Source organism: Streptopelia decaocto, assembly GCF_964273445.1.
Source record: "Streptopelia decaocto genome assembly, contig: HAP1_SCAFFOLD_430, whole genome shotgun sequence".
Taxonomy (NCBI): domain Eukaryota; kingdom Metazoa; phylum Chordata; class Aves; order Columbiformes; family Columbidae; genus Streptopelia; species Streptopelia decaocto.
The window spans coordinates 7,349-23,555 of NW_028116501.1; the positions used below are offsets into that span (position 1 = coordinate 7,349).

Consider the following 16,207-nt stretch of genomic DNA (forward strand, 5'->3'; position numbering starts at 1 on the left):
GTTCAACCCCAGTTGGGTCTTTGGGGCCAAAACCAGTTGGGGGAGGGGCTGGGGAGGGGGCGGAGCCAAGAGGAGACCCTCCCCACCCCCTAATTAGCGAGAATGGCCCCTCCCCTAATTAACAAGCTCATTAATTACCCACCGAGGTGGGAAGACCCAACGTTGGGTCTTTGATACCAACCCCAGTTGGGTCTTGGGGTCGCCTCCCATTGGCTGTGTGAGCTCGACGCCCATTGGCCGCGGGCCCGGGGGGCGTGGCCAGCGCCCCTTGGCTCCTCCCCCGCCCGTCCCGCTCAGTTGGGCGCCAGCGGCCCCGGGGGGAGGGGCCGCGCGGCGAAGGGGAGGGGCCAGGGCAGCTCCAGCGGCGCCAGCGATTGGCCGGGGGGCGTGGCCAGCGGCGCCGAGGGGGCGGGGCCGGCGGCGCCGTGGGTGCGGCGGTGCCGGTTGAGGTGGGAGCTGCGGCTGAAGCTCTTCCCGCACTGCGCGCAGCGGTACGGCTTCTCGCCCGTGTGCACGCGCTGGTGGATGGTGAGTTCCGAGCGCTGGATGAAGCTCTTGCCGCACTCGCCGCAGCGGTACGGCTTCTCGCCCAGGTGGATGCGCTGGTGCTTGATGAGGTTGGACGACACGCTGAAGCACTTGCCGCAGTGGCCGCAGCGGTACGGCTTCTCCCCGGTGTGCATGCGCCGGTGCTTGGTGAGGTCGGACTTCTGGATGAACCCCTTGCCGCAGTCGCCGCACTTGTACGGCTTCTCGCCCAGGTGCGTGCGCTGGTGCTTGAGCAGGTTGGAGCGCACGCCGAAGCTCTTGCCGCAGTCCCCGCAGGCGAACGGCTTCTCGCCGCTGTGCACGCGCCGGTGCTTGGCCAGCGCCGCGCTCTGCCCGAAGCTCTTGCCGCACTCGCCGCACGCGTACGGCTTCTCCCCGGTCTGCGTCGCCCGGTGCCTCACGCCCCGCCCCCACGCGCCCGCCGCCCCCCCGTCCCGGCGCCGGCGCGCGCCGCAGCCGCCGCACCCCCCGCACGCCGCCGGCCGCTCGGCGTGCACGCGCCGGTGCCGCTCCAGGTGCGAGCTCTGCGAGAAGCTCTTGCCGCAGTCGCCGCAGCCGAACGGCTTCTCCCCGGCGTGGATGCGCCGGTGCCGGTCCAGGTGGGAGCTCCACGAGAAGCTCTTGCCGCACTCGCCGCACTCGTACGGCTTCCCCGGCGCCTCCTTGGCACTCGGCTCGTTCGGCATCATCGACTCATTGGGCGTCTCGGTGGCCAACGCCGCGCTCTTGGTGAACGTCTTGCCGCACTCGCACGGCTTCCCCATTGGCTCGTTGGGCGTCTCGGTGGCCAATGCCGCGCTCTTGGCCAAGACGCCACCGCACTCGCAGGGTCTCCCCACTGGCTCGTTCGGCATCATCGACTCATTGGCTGTCTCGGTGGCCAACGCCGCGCTCTTGGTGAACGTCTTGCCGCACTCACACGGCTTCCCCATTGGCTCATTGGGCTTCATCAACTCATTGGGCGTCTCGGTGGCCAATGCCGCGCTCTTGGCGAACATCTCACCGCACTCGCACCACTTCCCCATTGGCTCATTGGGCATCGTTGACTCATTGGGCGTCTTGTTGGCCAACGCCGCGCTCTTGGTGAACATCTCACCGCACTCACAGGGTCTCCCCATTGGCTCGTTGGGCGCCATTGGCTCATTGGGCGTCTTGTTGGCCAACACCGCGCTCTTGGCAAACATCTCACCGCACTCGCACGGCTTCCCCATTGGCCCATTGGGCGTCTTCTTCTTCCCCAAGGCGCTCTTGGCCGAGACGCCGCCGCGTTCCGCGCCCGTTTTGCCGCCGCGCGCGCACCGGCAGGCGGCCCCGTTGGCGTCGCCGTGCGTGCGCCGGTGCCGCTCCAGGTGCGAGCTCCAGCTGAAGCTCTTGCCGCACTCGTGGCAGGCGAACGGCTTCTCGCCGGTGTGGATGCGCCGGTGCCGCTCCAGGTGCGAGTTCCAGTTGAACCCTTTGCCGCAGTCGCCGCACTTGAACGGCTTCTCCTCCAGGTGCGACTTCTGGTGCTTCGCCAGCCCCGCGCCGGCCGAGAAGCTCTTGCCGCACACGCCGCAGCGGCACGGGGCGGCGGCGCCGTGGGCGCGCCGGTGCTGGGCGAACGCCGCGCCCGCGCCGAACGCCTTGGGGCAGTCGGGGCACTTGTAGGGGTTGTCGCCGGGGCCGCCGCGGCGCTGCCGGCGCCGCCGTTTGGTGAAGGGGGCCGCCAGCGCCTTCCCGCAGTCGCGGCAGCGCGCGGCGCGCGCCGGGAGCCGGGGGAAGCCGCGGCGCGCGGCCCGGGCGGCGCGGGGGGGCGGCGGAGCCGGGGGCCGCGCCGGGGGGGGCGGCGGCGCCGGGGCCGGTTGCGCCGGGGCGGGGGCGGGGGCGTCGTCCTCGGGGTCGCTCGGCAACGCGGCGTCTGCGGCGGAAAACGGGGTCAGGGGACCATCCAGTGGATTTTGGGGACGATCTAATGGGTTTTGGGGACGATCTAATGGGTTGGGGACAATTCAATGGGTTTTGGGGACAATCCAATGGGTTTTGGGGACGATCCAATGGGTTGGGGACAATCTAATGGGGTTGGGGACAATCCAGTGGGCTGGGGATGAGTCCAATGGGTTGGGGACAATACAGTGGGTTGGGGACAATCTAATGGGTTTTGGGGACAATCCAATGGGTTTTGGGGACGATCTAATGGGTTTTGGGGACAATTCAATGGGTTTTGGGGATGATCTAATGGGTTTTGGGGACAATTCAATGGGTTGGGGACGTTCTAATGGGTTTTGGGGACGATCCAATGGGTTTTGGGGACAATCTAATGGGGTTGGGGACAATTCAATGGGTTTTGGGGACGATCTAATGGGTTGGGGACAATTCAATGGGTTTTGGGGACAATCTAATGGGTTTTGGGGACGATCTAAGGGGTTGGGGACAATTCAATGGGTTTTGGGGATGATCCAATGGGTTGGGGACAATCTAATGGGTTTTGGGGACGATCTAATGGTTTTGGGGACGATCAAATGGGTTGGGGACAATCTAATGGGTTTTGGGGACGATCTAATGGGTTTTGGGGACGATTCAATGGGTTGGGGACGTTCTAATGGGTTTTGGGGACGATCTAATGGTTTTGGGGACGATCTAATGGGTTGGGGACAATCTAATGGGTTGGGGACAATTCAATGGGTTTTGGGGACAATCCAATGGGTTTTGGGGACGATCTAAGGGGTTGGGGACAATTCAATGGGTTTTGGGGATGATCTAATGGGGTTGGGGATGATCCAATGGGTTGGGGACAATCTAATGGGTTTTGGGGACGATCAAATGGGTTGGGGACGATCTAATGGGTTTTGGGGACAATCCAATGGGTTTTGGGGACAATCTAATGGGGTTGGGGACAATCCAATGGGTTTTGGGGATGATCTAATGGGGTTGGGGACGATCCAATGGTTTTGGGGACGATCTAACGGGTTTTGGGGACGATCTAATGGGTTTTGGGGACAATCCAGTGGTTTTGGGGACAATCCAATGGGGTTTGGAGACAATCCAGCGGGTTGGGGACAATTCAATGGGTTTTGGGGACAATCCAATGGTTTTGGGGACGATCTAATGGGTTTTGGGGACAATCCAATGGGTTGGGCACAATCTAAAGGTTTTGGGGACAATCCAATGGTTTTGGGGCCACCCCAAGGGTTTTGGGGCAACCTCAAGGGTTTTGGGGACAATCTAAAGGTTTTTGGGGTCACCTCATGAGTTTTAGGGACAATCTCATGACTTTTGGAGACAATCTAAAGGTTTTGGGGACAATCCAATGGTTTTGGGAACAACCTCAATGGTTTTGGGGACAATCTCATGAGTTTTTGGGTAACCTTATGGGTTTTGGGGACAATCCGATGGTTTTGGGGACAATCTAAAGGTTTTTGGGGCCACCTCATGAGTTTTATGGGCAACCTCATGGGTTTTGGGGCCAATCCAATGGTTTTGGGAACAACCTCAATGGTTTTGGGGACAATCTCATGAGTTTTTGGGCAACCTTATGGGTTTTGGGGCCAATCCGATGGTTTTGGGGACAATCTAAAGGTTTTTGGGGCCACCTCATGAGTTTTTGGGCAACCTCATGGGTTTTGGGGACAATCCAATGGGGTTGGGGACAATCTAATGGTTTTGGGGCAACCTCAAGGGTTTTGGGGACAATCTCATGGTTTTGGGGACGATTTGAGTGCGTTTTGGGGCGGATCTCCCGGTTTTGGGTGCATTTTGGGTGCATTTTGGCGCGGATCTGCTGGTTTTGGGTGCATTTTGGGGTGGATCTCCCGGTTTTGGGTGCATTTTGGGGCAGATGTGCCCATTTTGGGTGCGTTTTGGGGCGGATCTGGCGGTTTCGGGCACGTTTTGGGGCGGATCCCCCGGTTTTGGGTGCGTTTTGGGTGCGTTTTGGGCAGATTTGGGGGTGGGTGTTGGGGTCCCCACTCACCGCGGCCCAGCCCCCGGCGCTGCGACTCGGCGAAGGCCGCGATGCGGGGCCAGCTGATGGCGATCTCCTCCGCTGCAAAACGCCGACTCAGCGCCTCCGCCCCAAACTGCCCGGGGACCCAGGAGTGCCCCCAGGGACCCAGGAGTGCGAGAGGGACCCAGGAGTGCCCCAGGGACCCAGGAGTGCCCCAAGGACCCAGGAGTGCCCCAAGGACCCAGGAGTGCCCAGAGGGACCCAGGAGTGCGAGAGGGACCCAGGAGTGCCCCCAGGGACCCAGGAGTGCCCAGAGGACCCAGGAATGCCCCAGGGACCCAGGAGTGCCCCAGGAGTGCCCCAGGGACCCAGGAGTGCCCCCAGGGACCTGGGAGTGCCCAGAGGGACCCAGGAACACCCCAAGGACCCAGGAATGCCCCAAGGACCCAGGAACGCCCCAAGGACCCAGGAATGCCCCAAGGACCCAGGAACGCCCCAAGGACCCAGGAACGCCCCAAGGACCCAGGAATGCCCAGAGGGACCCAGAAGTGCCCAGAGGGACCCAGGAGTGCCCCCAGGGACCCAGGAGGGACCCAGGAGTGCCCCAGGGACCCAGAAACGCCCCAGGGACCCAGGAGTGCCCAGAGGGACCCAGGAGTGCCCCAGGGACCCAGGAGTGCCCCCAGGGACCTGGGAGTGCCCAGAGGGACCCAGGAGTGCCCCAAGGACCCAGGAGTGCCCAGAGGGACCCAGGAGTGCCCCAAGGACTCAGGAGTTCCCAGAGGGACCCAGGAATGCCCCAGAGACCCAGGAGTGCCCAGAGGGACCCAGAAGTGCCCCAAGGACCCAGGAGTGCGAGAGGGACCCAGGAGTGCCCCCAGGGACCCAGGAATGCCCCCGGGACCCAGGAGTGCCCCCAGGGACCCAGGAGTGCCCAGAGGACCCAGGAATGCCCCAGGGACCCAGGAGTGCGAGAGGGACCCAGGAATGCCCAGAGGGACCCAGGAGTGCCCAGAGGGACCCAGGAATGCCCAGAGGGACCCAGAAGTGCCCCAAGGACCCAGGAATGCCCAGAAGGACCCAGGAATGCCCCAAGGACCCAGGAACGCCCAGAGGGACCCAGGAGTGCCCCCCGGGGCGTGATCACGGTGACCGTCCCTCCCGCCAATTAGGGGTAATTGAGGGCGGCCGGTGAGGGGCCGCTAACGAGCTCACCCAGGGAGATGACGCTCTCGTAGCTCTCCTGCATCCTGGGGGGGGGGCCCTGGTTGGGGTTCGGGGGGGTCCCCACGTCCTGCAACACAATCGGCTCCAATTGGGGCTCAACCCCCCCAAAAAGGGGGTTTGGGGGATTTAAGGAAATACTTAATTCATAAAGTTATAGTATAGGGAAATGGGGGGGGGGGGAAATATGGGGGGGCAGGGGAATGAATGGGGGGGTGTGGGAATGAATGGGGGGGCATGGAAATGAATGGGGGGGCGTGGGAATGAATGGGGGGGCGTGGGAATAAATGGGGGGGCGTGGGAATAAATGGGGAGGAATGAAGATGAATGGGGGGGCGTGGGAATAAATGGGGGGGCGTGGGAATAAATGGGGTGCATGGAAATGAATGGGGGGGCGTGGGAATAAATGGGGGGACATTGACATGAATGGGGGGGCGTGGGAATGAATGGGGGGCATGGGAATGAATGGGGGGGCGTGGGAATGAATGGGGGGGCGTGGGAATGAATGGGGGGCGTGGGAATGAATGGGGGGACATTGACATGAATGGGGGGGCGTGGGAATAAATGGGGTGCATGGAAATGAATGGGGGGGCGTGGGAATGAATGGGGGGGAATGAAGATGAATGGGGGGGCGTGGGAATAAATGGGGGGCGTGGGAATAAATGGGGGGCGTGGGAATGAATGGGGGGGCGTGGGAATAAATGGGGGGCGTGGGAATGAATGGGGGGCGTGGGAATGAATGGGGGGGCGTGGGAATGAATGGGGGGGAATGAAGATGAATGGGGGGGCGTGGGAATGAATGGGGGGACATTGACATGAATGGGGGGGCGTGGGAATGAATGGGGGGGAATGAAGATGAATGGGGGGGCGTGGGAATAAATGGGGGGACATTGACATGAATGGGGGGGCGTGGGAATGAATGGGGGGACATTGACATGAATGGGGGGGCGTGGGAATGAATGGGGGGCATGGGAATGAATGGGGGGGCGTGGGAATAAATGGGGTGCATGGAAATGAATGGGGGGGCGTGGGAATGAATGGGGGGGTGTGGGAATGAATGGGGGGACATTGACATGAATGGGGGGGCGTGGGAATGAATGGGGGGAATGAAGATGAATGGGGGGGCGTGGGAATAAATGGGGGGGCGTGGGAATGAATGGGGGGCGTGGGAATGAATGGGGGGACATTGACATGAATGGGGGGGCGTGGGAATAAATGGGGGGCATGGAAATGAATGGGGGGGCGTGGGAATGAATGGGGGGACATTGACATGAATGGGGGGCGTGGGAATAAATGGGGTGCATGAAATGAATGGGGGGGCGTGGGAATGAATGGGGGGACATTGACATGAATGGGGGGCGTGGGAATAAATGGGGGGACATTGACATGAATGGGGGGGGGCGTGGGATGAATGGGGGGACATTGACATGAATGGGGGGGATGGAAATAAATGGGGGGATGGAAATAAAGGGGGGACATCGAAATAAATGGGGGGGGGGATGGAAATAAAGGGGGGGACCCGAAAAATCGGGTGGGGGGGCGGATTTAAAATGGGGGAAAATGTTCGAATCGGGGGGGGGCGAAACGCGGGATTTTGGTTTAAAACGGGGGAAAAAGCCGCGAAAACGGGACAAAAAGAAGCGGGGGGGGGGGGGGGGGAGGGGCGGGGGGACCCCGATTTTCGCGATTCGGGGCTGGGTGCGGCCCATCCCCCGCCCCTCCCCCCCCGTTACCTGGAGCTGCGGAGGCGCCGGGAAGCGGGGGGGGGGGGGGCGCTGGATTTTGGGTGGATTTGGGGGTTTTTGGGGGGCGGGGGGTGGATCGGGGCGGGGGGGCGGCTTGCGGGGCGGGGGGGGGGGGAGGGGCTGTTTGTCCGTCGGCTCCGTGTGTCCGGACGCACAGGAAGGGGCGGGGGGAGGGGCGGGGGGGGGACAGGAAATTGGGGGGGGGGATACACGGGGGGGGAGGGGAAGTGGGGAGGGGGAGCGGGGGGGGACGCGCGAGCGCCCACGAGTCGCCGCCGGAGCCGCTTTTGTCGCCGGGTGTCCCCTCCCCCCCCCCAACAAGGTAACGGGGCGACCCCCCCGCATTGACCCCCCGCATTGACCCCCCCATTAACCCCCCCCTCCCCCATTGACCCCCCTGACCCACAGCGGGACCCCCCGCCCCTCCCCCCCAGGCCCCGCCCGCCTTTGTCCCCGCGCGGGGGGAGGGGGGGCCCTATAGCCCCTATAGATCCAATGGGGGGGTTGGGGGGGTCCCTCTGTCCCCTATAGATCCAATGGGGGGGGTTGGGGGGTCCCTCTGTCCCCTATAGATCCAATGGGGGGGTTGGGGGGTCCCTCTGTCCCCTATAGAGCCATGGGGGGGTTGGGGGGGTCCCTCTGTCCCCTATAGATCCAATGGGGCGGTCGGGGGGGTCCCTCTGTCCCCTATAGATCCCATGGGGGGGTTGGGGGGGTCCTCTGTCCCCTATAGAGCCCATGGGGGGGTTGGGGGGGTCTCTCTGTCCCCTATAGAGCCCGTAGGAGTCTGGGGGGGTCCCGATATCCTGGGGGGTCCCTCCATCCCCTATAGATCCAATGGGGGGGTCCCTCTGTCCCCTATAGAGCCCATGGGGGGGTTGGGGGGTCCCGATATCCTGGGGGGTCCCCACTGTCCCCTATGGAGCTCGGGGGGGGTCCCTCCATCCCCTATAGATCCAATGGGGGGGTCGGGGGGGTTCCTCTGTCCCCTATAGAGCCCATGGGGGGGTTGGGGGGGTCCCGATATCCTGGGGGGTCCCCACTGTCCCCTATGGAGCTCAGGGGGGTCCCTCCATCCCCTATAGATCCAATGGGGGGGTCAGGGGGTTCCTCTGTCCCCTATAGAGCCCATGGGGGGGTTGGGGGGGGTCTCTCTGTCCCCTATAGATCCCGTAGGAGTCTGGGGGGTCCCGATATCCTGGGGGTCCCCACTGTCCCCTATGGAGCTCAGGGGGGGGTCCCTCCATCCCCTATAGATCCAATGGGGGGGTCGGGGGGGTTCCTCTGTCCCTATAGAGCCCATGGAGGGTGGGGGGGGCCCTCTGTCCCTATAGATCCCGTAGGAGTCTGGGGGGGTCCCGATATCCTGGGGGGTCCCCACTGTCCCCTATGGAGCTCGGGGGGGGTCCCTCCATCCCCTATAGATCCAATGGGGGGTCGGGGGGGTTCCTCTGTCCCCTATAGAGCCCATGGAGTCTGGGGGGGGTCCTATGTCTCGGGGGTTCCTCCATCCCCTATAGGTGCAATAGGGGGTTTGGGGGTGTCCCTCTGTCCCCTATGGAGCCCGGGGGGGTCGGGGGGTCCCTGCGTCCCCTATAGTCCCCGTAGGAGCTGATTTTGGGGGGTCTGCAGGGGGTCCCCGCGATGGAGCCGGAGCCCACGGTGGATTTGGGGGGTGACGGGGACGCCGGGAACCCCCCGAGGACACACGGTGAGTGACGGGGGGACCCCGAGAATGGCACTGACCCCCAGATCGACCCCCCAGACTGGGATTGACCCCCAGACTGGGATTGACCCCCAAGAATTGGATTGACCCCCCCAGACTGGGATTGACCCCCCCAGACTGGGATTGACCCCCAAACTGGGATTGACCCCCCAGACTGGGATTGACCCCCAAACTGGGATTGACCCCCAAACTGGGATTGACCCCCAAACTGGGATTGACCCCCAGACTGGGATTGACCCCCAAACTGGGATTGACCCCCAGACTGGGATTGAGCCCAAACTGGGATTGAACCCCCAAACTGGGATTGACCCCCCAAACTGGGATTGACCCCCAAACTGGGATTCACCCCCAGACTGGGACTGACCCCCAAACTGGGATTGACCCCCCAGACTGGATTGACCCCCAAGAATGGGATTGACCCCCAGACTGGGATTGACCCCCAGACTGGGATTGACCCCCAAACTGGGATTGACCCCCCAGACTGGGATTGACCCCCAAGAATGGGATTGACCCCCAAACTGGGACTGACCCCCAGACTGGGATTGACCCCCAAACTGGGATTGACCCCCCAGACTGGGATTGACCCCCAAACTGGGATTGACCCCCAAACTGGGATTAACCCCCCAGACTGGGATTGACCCCCCAGACTGGGATTGACCCCCCAAACTGGGATTGACCCCCAAACTGGGATTGACCCCCCAGACTGGGATTGACCCCCAAACTGGGACTGACCCCCCAGACTGGGATTGACCCCCAGACTGGGACTGACCCCCAAACTGGGATTGACCTCCAAACTGGGATTGAACCCCAGACTGGGATTGACCCCCCCAGACTGGGATTGACCCTCCAAATGGGGATTGACCCCCAAACTGGGATTGACCCCCCAAACTGGGATTGACCCCCCCAAACTGGGATTGACCCCCCCAGACTGGGATTGACCCCCCAAACTGGGATTGACCCACCCAACACCGCGACCAACCCCCCAACTCCACCACCGCCCCCTTCTGGCCCCCCAGGTGCATCGAGTGACCCCAAAACCCCGGAGCCGGATCCGTCCCCACCACCGGGTGACCCCAAAACCCTGGAGCCGGATCCATCCCCAGTGTTAGGTGACCCCGAAATCCCGGAGCCGAATCCATCCTCACCACCGGGTGACCCCGAAACCCCGGAGCCGGATCCGTCCCCACCACCGGGTGACCCCGAAACCCCGGAGCAGGATCCGTCCCCAGTGTCAGGTGACCCTGAAATCCCGGAGCCGAATCCATCCTCACCACCGGGTGACCCCGAAAACCCGGAGCAGGATCCATCCCCATTGCCAGGTGACCCTGAAACCCTGGAGCCGGATCCATCCCCAGCACCGGGAGACCCTGAAATCCTGGAGCCGGATCCATCCCCACCACCAGGTGACCCCAAAACCCCGGAGCAGGATCCATCCCCAGTGTCAGGTGACCCCGAAATCCTGGAGCAGGATCCATCCCCAGTGTCAGGTGACCGCGAAACCCCGGAGCTGGACCCGTCCCCGGTGTTGGGCGACCCCGAAACCCCAGAGCCGTCCCCAGTGTCGGGTGACCCCGAAATCCTGGAGCTGGACCCGTCCCCACCACCAGTCGACGCCGAAATCCTGGAGCTGGACTCCTCCCCGTTATCGGACGACCCCGAAATCCTGGAGCTGGATCCGACGTCCCCCCTGGGTCCCCCCAGAGCCGCCCCGGGCCGGGGGACCCTGCGCTGGACCGTGGTGCAGCAGCTGGAGCCGCCCGCCGGCAAATCCGGCGGCTCCTTCCGCCGTTCAAGAGCATCATCGTCCTGCAGAAGAGCTACGAGTGCGGCGAGTGCGGCAAGAGCTTCAGCTGCCGCTCGCACTTCGGCAAACACCGGCGCACGCACACGGGCGAGCGGCCCTTCCGCTGCCGCCACTGCGGCAAGAGCTTCAACGTCAGCTCCAACCTCTACCGGCACCAGCGCGCGCACGGCGCCGACGCCGCCACCGCGCCGCCGCCGTTCCACTGCGACCGCTGCGGCAAGAGCTTCAGCCTCAGCGCCAACCTGCTCCGGCACCGGCGCACGCACGGTGCTGAGACGGCGGTGACGACGTTATCAGTGCCGACTACGCCAACGTTATCAGTGCCGACTACGCCGATGCGAGCGGGACCGGCCGCTCCAACGCTGTCGGTGCCGACTCCGCCAACGCTGCCGGTGCCGGCGCCGGCGAGCGCGGCTCCGTTCCACTGCGCCCACTGCGGGAAGAGCTTCTGGTGGAGCTCGCACTGGGAGCGGCACCGGCGCGTCCACACGGGCGAGCGGCCGTACCAGTGCCCCGAGTGCGGCAAGAGCTTCAGCCGCAGCTCCCACCTGTACCGGCACCAGCGCACGCACGCCGGCGGCCGCTCCTACATCTGCAGCTACTGCGGGCGCAGCTTCGGCAGCACCGTGCGCTTCGAGCGGCACCAGCGCACCCACACGGGCCGGCGGCCCTACAAGTGCACCCAGTGCCGCAAGAGCTTCGGCGACGGGCCGGCGCTGGTGAAGCACCAGCGGCTGCACCTGGGCGAGGCGGCGCGGGGCCGGCGCGGCGCCAAGCGCGAGCAGCCGTTCCGCTGCGGCCACTGCGGCAAGAGCTTCTCGTGGTGCTCGCACTGGGAGCGGCACCAGCGCATCCACACCGGCGAGCGGCCCTACCAGTGCGGGGACTGCGGGAAGCGCTTCGGGAGGACGTCGCACCTGTACCGGCACCAGCGCACGCACGCCGGCGGCAAAGCCCTGGTGTGCGGCGACTGCGGCAAGAGCTTCAACAGCACCGTCCACTTCCAGAAGCACCAGCGGGCGCACGGCGGCGCGGGGGGGGAGGGGAGGCGGCGGGGGGGGCGCGGCGCTGCGGGGGGGGCGGCGCCCGGGCCCGGCGGCAGCCGCGGGGGCGCGGGAAGGGGGCGGCGGGGGAGGGGGCGGCGCAGCTCTGAGCGGGTTGGGCGCCGGGGGGTGACCGCGGTGGGTTGGGCCCGTTGGGTTGGGCCCGTTGGGTTGAGCCCATTGGGTTGACCCCGTTGGGTTGGCGCTGTTGGGTTGACCCATTGTCTTGACCCCCATTGGGTTGACCCATTGTCTTGACCCCCATTGTCTTGACCCCCATTGGGTTGGCCCATTGGGTTGACCCATTGTCTTGACCCCCATTGTCTTGACCCCCATTGGGTTGGCCCATTGGGTTGACCCATTGTCTTGACCCCCATTGGCTTGACCCCCATTGGGTTGGCCCATTGGGTTGACCCATTGTCTTGACCCCCATTGGCTTGACCCGTTGGGTTGACCCATTGTCTTGACCCCATTGTCTTGACCCCCATTGGGTTGGCCCATTGGGTTGACCCATTGGCTTGACCCCTTTGGGCTGACCCGTTGGGTTGACCCATTGTCTTGACCCCCATTGTCTTGATCCCCATTGGGTCGGCCCATTGGGTTGACCCATTGGCTTGACCACCATTGGCTTGACCCCCATTGGGTTGGCCCATTGGGTTGACCCATTGGCTTGACCCCCATTGGCTTGACCCCCCTTGGGTTGGCCCATTGGGTTGACCCATTGGCTTGACCCCCATTGGCTTGACCCCCATTGGGTTGGCCCATTGGGTTGACCCATTGGCTTGACCCCCATTGGCTTGACCCCTTTGGGTTGACCCGTTGGGTTGACCCATTGTCTTGACCCCCATTGTCTTGACCCCCATTGTCTTGATCCCCCCTTGGGTTGGCCCATTGGGTTGACCCATTGTCTTGACCCCCATTGTCTTGATCCCCCCTTGGGTTGGCCCATTGGGTTGACCCATTGTCTTGACCCCCATTAGGTTCAACCCCATTGGCTTGACCCCATTGGCTTGACCCCGTTGGGTTGACGCTGTTGGGTTGACCCATTGTCTTGACCCCCATTGTCTCGACCCCCATTGGGTTGACCTGTTGTCTTGATCCCCATTGGCTTGACCCCTTTGGGTTGACCCGTTGGGTTGCCCCTCATTGAATTGACCCCATTGGGTTGACCCCCATTGGGTTGACCCGTTGGGTTGACCCATTGCGTTGCCCCCCATTGGCTTGACCCCCATTGAGTTGGCCAATTGGGTTGGCCCAGGGGGTTGACCCCATTGTCTTGACCCCCATTATCTTGACCCCCTTTGGGTTGACCCCCATTGGGTTGATCCATTGGGTTGGCCCATGGGGTTGACCCATTGTCTTGCCCCTCATTGGGTTGATCCATTGGATGACCCATTGTCTTGACCCCCATTGTCTTGCCCCCCGTTGGGTTGATCCATTGGGTTGGTCCGTTGGGTTGATCCATTGTCTTTTCCCCCATTGTCTTGACCCCCATTGTCTTGCCCCCCATTGGGTTGACCCATTGGGTTGATCCATTGGGTTGACCCATTGTCTTGACCCCCATTGTCTTGCCCCCCATTGGGTTGATCCATTGGGTTGGTCCGTTGGGTTGATCCATTGTCTTTTCCCCCATTGTCTTGTCCCCCATTGTCTTGACCCCCATTGGGTTGGCCCATTGGGTTGATCCATTGGCTTGACCCCCATTGGCTTGACCCCTTTGGGCTGACCCGTTGGGTTGACCCATTGTCTTGCCCCCATTGGGTTGACCCATTGGGCGTCCCCAAGATGGCGGCGCCGGGGCCGTAGTTTCAATAGCGTAGAGTAGCTCGGTAGGTGGGGGCGGGGAGGACGGAGACGGGGCCGGGGGGGCAGGCGGGAAGATTTTGGGGTCCCCCCACTAGAAAAGTCCAATCGGGGTGGGAGAAACCACCTCTGGGGGGGGAGAAACCACCTCTGGGGGGGGGAGAAACCACCTCTGGGGGAGAAACCACCTCTGGGGGGGAGAAACCACCTCTGGGGGAGAAACCACCTCGGGGGGGAGAAACCACCTCTGGGGGAGAAACCACCTCGGGGGGGAGAAACCACCTCTGGGGGGAGAAACCACCTCTGAGCGGGGGGGGGGAACCACCTCTGGGGGGAGAAACCACCTCTGGGGGGGGGGGGAACCACCTCTGGGGGGGAGAAACCACCTCTGAGCGGGGGGGGGAACCACCTCTGAGCGGGGAGAAACCACCTCTGGGGGGGGAGAAACCACCTCTGGGGGGGAGAAACCACCTCGGGGGAGGGGGAACCACCTCTGGGGGGAGAAACCACCTCTGAGGGGGGGGGGAACCACCTCTGAGGGGGAGAAACCACCTCTGAGCGGGGGGGGGAACCACCTCTGGGGGGAGAAACCACCTCTGGGGGGGGAGAAACCACCTCTGGGGGAGAAACCACCTCTGGGGGGGCTCGAGCCCTTAATTTAAGGTATTTATTGTATTTATTGGCCCCCGGGGGGACCAGGACACAGATTTGGGGCCATTTCTGGTGGGTTTGGGTCCCGGCTCTTCCCGCTTGTTTTTGTGAATAAAAGTGTAGAATAGAGAAAACGCGGCAGCGGATTCTGGGGGGATTTGGGGCATTTTTGGGTGTTTTGGCGCATTTTGGGTCGGGATTTGGGTCATTTCGGGTCGGGATTTGGGTCACTTTTGGGTGTTTTGGGTCATTTTGGGTCGGGATTTGGGTCATTTTGGGGTGTTTTGGGTCATTTTGGGTCAGGATTTGGGTCATTTTGGGGTGTTTTGGCTCATTTTGGGTCAGGATTTGGGTCATTTTTTGGGTGTTTTGGGTCATTTTGGGTCGGGATTTGGGTCATTTTTTGGGTGTTTTGGCTCATTTTGGGTCGGGATTTGGGTCGTTTTGCGGGTGTTTTGGCTCATTTTTTGGGTGTTTTGGGTCACTTTTGGCCATTTTGGTTCATTTTTGGGGTCATATTTGGGTAATTTTTGGGTGTTTTGGCTCATTTTGGGTCAGGATTCGGGTTATTTTTGGGTGTTTTGGCTCATTTTTGAGGTGTTTTGGGTCATTTTTGGGTGTTGGGTCATTTTGGGTCAGATTTGGGTCATTTTTGGGGTGTTTTAGCTCATTTTGGGATCGGATTTGGGTCATTTTGGGGTGTTTTGGGTCATTTTTGGCCATTTTGACTCATTTTGGGGGTCAGATTTGAGTCATTTTTTGGGTGTTTTGGCTCATTTTGGGTCAGGATTTGGGTCATTTTTGGGTGTTTTGGCTCATTTTGGGTCGGGATTTGGGTCATTTTATGGGTGTTTTGGCTCATTTTGGGTCGGGATTTGGGTCATTTTGTGGGTATTTTGGCTCATTTTTTGGGTGTTTTGGGTCATTTTTGGCCGTTTTGGTTCATTTTTGGGTACGGATTTGGGTCACTTTTGGGTGTTTTGGCACATTTTGGGTCAGGATTTGGGTCATTTTTGGGTGTTTTGGCTCATTTTGGGTCGGGATTTAGGTCATTTTGCGGGTATTTTGGCTCATTTTTTGGGTGTTTTGGGTCATTTTTGGCCATTTTGGTTCATTTTTGGGGTCGGATTTGGGTCACTTTTGGGTGTTTTGGTTCATTTTGGGTCAGGATTCGGGTCATTTTTGGGTGTTTTGGCTCATTTTTGAGGTGTTTTGGGTCATTTTGGGGTGTTGGGTAATTTTGGGTCAGATTTGGGTCATTTTGGGGTGTTTTAGCTCGTTTTGGGATCGGATTTGGGTCATTTTGGGGTGTTTTGGGTCATTTTTGGCCATTTTGACTCATTTTGGGGGTCAGATTGGAGTCATTTTTGGGGTGTTTTGGCTCATTTTGGGTCAGGATTTGGGTCATTTTGGGGTGTTTTGGTGCATTTTGGGTCGGGATTTGGGTCATTTTTGGGTGTTTTGGCTCATTTTGGGTCAGGATTTGGGTCATTTTTGGGTGTTTTGGCTCATTTTGGGTCAGATTTGGGTCATTTTTTGGGGTGTTTTGGGTCATTTTGGGTCAGATTTGGGTCATTTTTGGGCTGTTTTGGCTCGTTTTGGGATCGGATTTGGGTCATTTTGGGGTGTTTTGGGTCATTTTTGGCCATTTTGACTCATTTTGGGGGTCAGATTGGAGTCATTTTTTGGGTGTTTTGGCTCATTTTGGGTCAGGATTTGGGTCATTTTTGGGTGTTTTGG

General features: G+C 61.4%; 1 protein-coding gene across 1 annotated transcript; it reads right to left on the bottom strand.

Annotated features, from left to right (window-relative positions):
* Positions 1–284: 284 nt before the first annotated feature.
* Positions 285–5,728, bottom strand: LOC309452173 (uncharacterized protein). The gene is made up of 3 exons (XM_082076844.1): positions 5,687–5,728; positions 4,499–4,570; positions 285–2,446 (listed from the first exon to the last, which is right to left on the bottom strand). Exons 1-3 carry the CDS (start codon positions 5,718–5,720, stop codon positions 294–296), a joined length of 2,259 nt encoding a protein of 752 aa, XP_081932970.1. The 5' UTR covers positions 5,721–5,728; the 3' UTR covers positions 285–293.
* Between the last annotated feature and the right edge of the window lie 10,479 nt (positions 5,729–16,207).

Excerpts from the sequence above, each read along its gene's own strand:
- LOC309452173 (XM_082076844.1), bottom strand. The coding sequence starts at position 5,720 with ATGCAGGAGAGCTACGAGAGCGTCATCTCCCTGG. Across the intron at positions 4,571-5,686 it reads CGAGAGCGTCATCTCCCTGG|CGGAGGAGATCGCCATCAGC; the intron begins GTGAGCTCGTTA and ends GGCGTTTTGCAG. Across the intron at positions 2,447-4,498 it reads GCGCCGGGGGCTGGGCCGCG|ACGCCGCGTTGCCGAGCGAC; the intron begins GTGAGTGGGGAC and ends TTTCCGCCGCAG.